Here is a 6,999-nt window from a genome sequence, read left to right on the forward strand (position 1 = left end):
TCTCAATCAATTCAATCGGCCGATGAAATTGAACAAGAAGAAGACGAAGACGAAGACGAAGAATAATAATTACATTACATACTATTGTACAATTTTTGTATTATCAAACCCCGTATTCCGCATAATAAAATGAAATTATTCACCAATTATTGTATGATTTTTAATTATCATTATAAATTATTTATTATCGATTTATCGTACCGGCATATAATAAAATAAGTTATTCATTAATTTTTGTGTTATCGACTTATCGCACTCGTAAATTTTTTTAATTATATGCATTTTTGTTTTTTGCTAAATAATACAGAGTAATATAATAATACAAAAATCAAAACATAAATTAATAAAATTATTTATATAAACTTAATTTTAAAGTTGTTCAAAAAAAATATATATCGATTTTTTTATATATACATATATATTAAAAAAAAAATTATAATACCGGTGCGGCCCGCTGCCCAGCACAGCACGGCCCACATGTTGTGGGCCGTGTCGTGCCGTGGGTTGGGGTGTGCCAAAAATTGGTACGGCACGACCCGGCACGAGCCCCCCAGGCACGGCTCGCGACAGCCCAATACAGCACAATGCCCATGTTTAATAGAACCCCTTTCCATTTGGCCAAAATCCTACAAAAGCTAGTAAGCCCTCGAGAGCCCTCGATAATTTGGAGTCCTTTTGCCATATTTTGGGATCCTCACCTGTCTATATTTTCTCAAAAAATAATTAAAGATCCATTATGAAATCATTATAAAAAAAAATAATAATAAAATTAAAAAACATTGATTAAATTCTAGTTGCAATTAATATATTGTTGTGATAGGATTGCACGAGTAGCCGAGTCCTACATCCCTACAGAGGACCCAAGGATTTTCTACAAATGCGGCTTATTGTAGCACTGATACATGGCTTCACATGCGTGTGATTTAGCTAAATTCGCTCAACTTGCTTAAATGCACGAGTATAAAACTCTCTCGTTCCGATGATAATAGTTTTGTTAATTTACGGGATCATGTATAGTGATTGTGAGCGTATTGATTAGAGGTGTTATAAAATGACCTGATGGACTAGATTAGACCTGATTGATGGATAATTTAATATAAAATTTTAACTTAAATGGTGATAATAATTTAGAGTTGCTTCTAATGTGGATATGAGACATTCTTTTGAAAATATCGTATAAAGAAAAGTGATCGAGACAAAGAAAAACAAGAAAATTTGAAAAGTTGTTGGACGTGATGAATGAGAGAGAAGTCAGAATATCATAGAGCTTGCACCGGTACTTTTTTGGAGGAAATGTTGGTTTATCTAATGTTTGAGAAAATCTCTTAAACCACTACCTTTACCTGTCTACTACTATCCGCTACTTACACCAGTACCTTGCCCAACACCACTTATTTACCTAGTAGTGTTTTATCCTAGCCAAAACGCTACCTACTACTTAAAAAGGTACCACCAAATAGACCCTTAATTGATGAAATATATTTGACCGATATAATAACTACTCGTAGTTAAGGATTGAGAAAGGGTAGTGTAACCGTGTAATGATATCATGTAAGATTATACCTCTATTCCCTTAATTTTACTCACCTTTTATTTTTGTACAAAGTAAATTGAGCATTATACTTATACTAAAGACTGATCTAAACAAATATGAAGTACTCATTTCGTTTTTTTTATGTTCGACTTAGTTACTGTAGTTACGAAATACTACCTCCGTTTTTTATTAGTTGACACGTTTTGACTTTAACACTATTCACACACCTCCTTTTGACCATGATTGTGATTTATATGTAAGGAAATATATAATCAAGTGGAATTTTATTAGATTCATCACAGTGTATATTTTCAAAATATCAACTTTTTATAATTTTTGTTTATCGATAATTGAAGATATTAATGATTTAATTTGTGTATTGACAAACGTGACTAAAGAAATGTGTCAACTAAAAAGAAACGGAGGAAGTACGGAGCATTTAACAAAGCGAGTATGTATAAAGATAGAGTGAGTACTTGGAAAAAGATTGCATTGGACTGAATGAAAATTGCGTCCAAGCAGTACAATAGAAACAGTGAATTTAGAAGAAGAAATAGTTGTTAAGATTCTCAGGAGATAAAAGGGTACAAAAATACTCACATACATAACATGATCAGATAGCATCTCAAATTACTGCGCTTCTCATAAAGTCATAGTACACTACTAGAATATTAAACTCACCTCTCCTTCTACAGCTATTCTTTGGCTGCATTATATTGTCCCCACCTCTCCTCCCCTCTCCATATATTACATTAATACGGAGTAAGACAAACTCTTTTTATTTACATTATACAATTATTATACACGGAGTACGACTTGTATTTCCTTTCTTTATACTCCCTCCGTTTTTAAATAGTTGCTCTATTTCTCCATACGTAGAGTTTAAGGAGAATTTGAAGAAAGTAATAAAATATAAAGGTAGGGGGTTAGTAAAAGGTAAATTGAAGGAGAGAGAATCTAAAAGTAATAAAATTAGGCCCCACTAGTTAAGAGAAATGAATTAAACATTATAAAAGTTTTTCAAATAAGGAAATGGAGCAAGTATTTAAAAACGACCATAAAAGAAAAGTGGAGCAAGTATTTAAAAATGAAGGGAGTAAAGAAGATAACATTTCTGTGCGACACATCGTATTTTTTGCGTGATCACTCATATCTTATGGCAAGCTGACACACATGCAAAACACTGATTATGTAATCGTTGACTAACTCATGCAGTAACCCCAGTCAGATAACCCCTGATCGAATAATCCCAGCCACAACGTGTGGCCAATCACATAAAAATTTATGATAAACAAATAAATTAAATTAGCAATAACATAATAAGTTCAACATCCATAACAACACAAAACCTCTTTTATCGATAACAAAGAAACTACGAATTCATTTACCTCTTCTAATCAGTTACTTGTATTTAAAAAGGCAGACTAATTAATGAAATATATTGCACTTATTAAAAAAACAAAGGAAGAAATAATAATAATAATAATAATAATAATAATAATAATAATAATAATAATAATAAGGAAGCAACCCACTCATACACTTGATTCTCACTCTCCACCATCCTTCCAATTCCTAAAACCTCAACCAACGGCCAAGATTCCCTCCTCATTTCTTGCTCTTATTATTATTCTCCCACTCCATACTCCTTTTATCCTCCCTCACTCCCTCCCCTTCTACTCCTCCCTCCCTCCCGAGATCGACGACGACATCGACTTATCAACGACAACCACGATGTTGTTGGGTAAGAGAGCTCGTCGCCACCCTATGAAGAGAACCACCAGTATGACGGAGTTCTCTTACGACGATCTCTCCATCATCCATCCTCATCCTCATCCTCATCCTCATCCTCATCCTCCTCCACCATCCTCGTCATCCGATCAACCCCGTGATGGGGTTGATCATGCTTATAACACTCAACACCTTCATAAAGTTATGGGTTATGTTTCTCCTAGAGGGATCCATAGGCGTAACTCTGCTGATTTCGCTCTCCAATCTTCCAACTCTCCTACTAACAATACCTTCCTTAGAACTTGCTGCCTTTGTAGCCGCCGCCTCGCTCCCGGCCGTGATATCTACATGTATAGGTATGTTGTGCTTTCTATAATTAACTTCTTTTTTCTACTTTATTTCATTGATGATTGATGTTTTATTGTCGATGAAAGGATATTGATGTAGACGAGATTTGATTTTAAATTATGACCGGTTAGTTTACAGCCTCTGGCCTTTAATTTATTTAACCAACAGATAGATAATTGAGGAATTTGCTTGTAATAAAAAGAAGTCTAAAGGGGTAAAGGACAGTGGATTCTTCTCACAATTTTTTCTTTTAATTTTTTTTTTTTTTTTTTTTTTTTTTTCAAACAAAGGATTCTTCTCATATTATTATTATTTCATTGGTTTTCGGCCAAACTATGCAATGTTTACGATTGGTCCGCTATAGATTCCTTGCAATAAAATATGAAAAAAAAATACTTGTAATTAAATTTGTTCGCCAGTATTATTTGAAAAAAAAAAGAATATTAATATTATACTTTTGAATTTGGATTTAGTACGCCAGATCAAAATTTATTCACTAGGATTTTCATGTGGTCGAGTTGTATTCTACACTTTTTGTATAATAAAAATCAATTTTATTTATGAAAAAATAAAGAATTTCTAATGAGTAAATATATATAAGAAAATGTAAATAAGTAGAAGCATCTATACTTTCTCAAAAAAAAAAAAAATTATAAATTTATGAAGACTGTTCAATGTATTATTGATTATAATATTAATGATATACGATTGTAAATTTAATGCTCATAATTAGTTTTTAAAACTGTATATAACGATGACTAAAAACTGTATATAACGAAACGAAACCGTAAATTAATTTGGGGAGTACTATATATATTTGTGGTGGGTCTAAAAAGCAATTATTAGAGTGATTTTTATTGAGTGGGCTTGTTTTTATATGATGATGTGCCAAAATTATAGTCGTTTTCTGCCTAGCAATAATTTTGGACACTATGGGCCATGGTGGTACAACTGGTTACGAGTTTGATTAGGAAAGAATCATCATGATTTCTTTCAACACTAGAACTTGGAATAATCATGTTATATCATTATTATTCTACTTAACATGATGCCTAATTATTTTCATTTCTTTTCTAAAATTACTTATGCAATTGATTGTGACTATATATATGTTTTTTTTAATAGAACATACTCTCTTTGGGATTAAATAATTGTCCTGTATTCTATTTTAATTTGATTGATTTTTAAATGAGAAATTATTTGCTCATAACATATTTAGCTCATTCAACTTAATTGACGGGGTCCTATCACTAGTTAACTCACTTTCATTCTCTATTTATCTAAATTTTTGTGGCATAGGGTGTTCAGCTAAATATTACTCGATCATTCTATTTTTAATTTACTTATTAATTTTACATTATCTACAAAAAATATTTAACACCATTATACCATTTACCTCTATATGTGTGTCCCAACCTAATAGAACAATAGTTTAGGGATGAATGAAACAGTTTTAAATGAAACTGTTAAAAAAAGACTTATTTCCTTTGGAAATGGGATGTTAGGAGAGAATTCTAAGGTATTGGTATTTGGGAACAGTTTACTAATTTTAGTGGAAATAAAAGAAGATAAAATAAGGTTTTGTTGATTTAAATTGAGTACATAGTAAATAAGTAGTGGATGATTAACTCTTACCAATACATGGCTTTTTGCTTAAGAACAAGAATTTTGAGAGATATAGATTTTTCATTAGAGATAGATGCTCTCTCTATAATTATACATAATTAAATTATGGAATCTATATTTTATTTTTTGTTTGAAAAAAGAAAATTGTTCCTTTCCCCTTACGTACAAGGCCCTCCTTTCTATAAATCCATATCTGTCTCAATCCCAATCAAAAACTTATTTGTCTTTATTTTTGTTTTCTTGAATAAGTATTTGTATATATAATAGGTTATATCACTATCTTGTCCGTTCTTAAATTGTACTCCGTAGGTCATTATATAATCATTATTTTAATTCAAAATTATGAATTTATCTTTAATAATATCGTTACACCTTAAAAAAAAAAAAAAAAAAAAAAAAAAAAAAAAAAAAAAAAAAAAATCCTTACATTCATTCTTGAGTAGGATTGTTTTCATATGCTAAATTGAATTTTGCATCAACAATAATTAACAAGATTCCTTTAAGAAATAAACCCAAATTCCGATCCAAATAAATAAATAAATAATGAATTTAAGTGATCTTTTATTTTGATACATGTAACTAGGGGTGAGCAAAGAATTCAAGTGCCATGAACTACACCATGTAAATTTGAATAGTAGTCCGATTATAAAAGAGTAATACCTTATAAGGGGAGAATTGTAGATTATATTATAATTGCAAATGTAACATAATTATCATTATTATATTCATGTAATTGAAGTAAGAGTTAATTTAGGTGAGCAAATTGGCATAACTTAGTTTTCACTAATTGCCACCTTTGAGTGAATCTTAAAAAGAATCAAATCTTAAGTAATTGGATTTTCTTTAATTTATTTTTGCTGTCTCTTTATTTTTTTAGAGTATAATAATTTTGAGTTTTTTTAATTTATTTTTTAAAAAATAATTATGCAGAGGAGATAGTGCATTTTGCAGTTTAGAGTGCCGGCAACAGCAAATGACACAAGATGAGAGGAAAGAGAAATGCACTCCTAAAGAATCCAATTCTTCTTCATCTCACCCTACACCTGTCTCTTCTTCCAAATCCGAGAAAATCGCTGCGTTGTAAGGGATATTTACCACAAAACGACGAGTTTTGTATTTTTCTTTTTTCTTTTTTTTTTCTTTCCTTTTTTTCCTCTCCCTTTTACAAAAATATAAATATATTAAAAAAATTGGAAGTTTTATGCTTGATATTTTATGGAGGTGAGCGTGAGGGATAGCTCAAGTAGTTAGAGTTTTCCTCTTGTTGGTTTCATGTGATTTTGGGATCGACACTTATCATCCAAACTTGTGGTCTCTAAACACCAAAAAAATTTATAGAGAGGTGGGTAAAATTGGAATTTCGACCGGTATCTGAATTGTGACCGTGGCTAATCAATCATCTTGTATTTGTAATGCACGCTTGTAAAGATTTACTAGCTGTTACTATGTATGATGAAAGGTTTTGAATATAATGGTAGGTCTGGAATTCTAAGTGTATATCATTTGCAACTTATGCTATGTAATTTGAGCATTGAAATAGCAATACTTGCTTAATTTAACCTTAAGTCTCGTCTACCCAATTCACTTTGATCAATTCACTAATAGTTATAAAGTGCAAAAGGCAGAAATCTGATTAAATTGATGGTTTCCTTATAGGTAAAACCACAAAATGAACTAGTGGTTTCATGAAAGGTAATACCACAAAATGAATTGGTAATTTGATGAAGGGCAAATTAAAACTACTAACTCATTGAGATTTT

General features: G+C 30.9%; 1 protein-coding gene across 1 annotated transcript; it reads left to right on the forward strand.

Moving 5' to 3' along the window:
* The first annotated feature begins 3,112 nt into the window (after window positions 1-3,112).
* On the forward strand, window positions 3,113-6,736 carry LOC145585108 (FCS-Like Zinc finger 5-like). Its single transcript, XM_081641845.1, has 2 exons — window positions 3,113-3,621; window positions 6,170-6,736. Exons 1-2 carry the CDS (start codon window positions 3,269-3,271, stop codon window positions 6,321-6,323), a joined length of 507 nt encoding a protein of 168 aa, XP_081497971.1. The 5' UTR covers window positions 3,113-3,268; the 3' UTR covers window positions 6,324-6,736.
* Window positions 6,737-6,999: the final 263 nt, after the last annotated feature.

This window comes from Chenopodium album, chromosome 16 (genome assembly GCF_948465745.1).
Source record: "Chenopodium album chromosome 16, dcCheAlbu1.1, whole genome shotgun sequence".
In the NCBI taxonomy this organism is placed as follows: Eukaryota; Viridiplantae; Streptophyta; class Magnoliopsida; order Caryophyllales; family Amaranthaceae; genus Chenopodium; species Chenopodium album.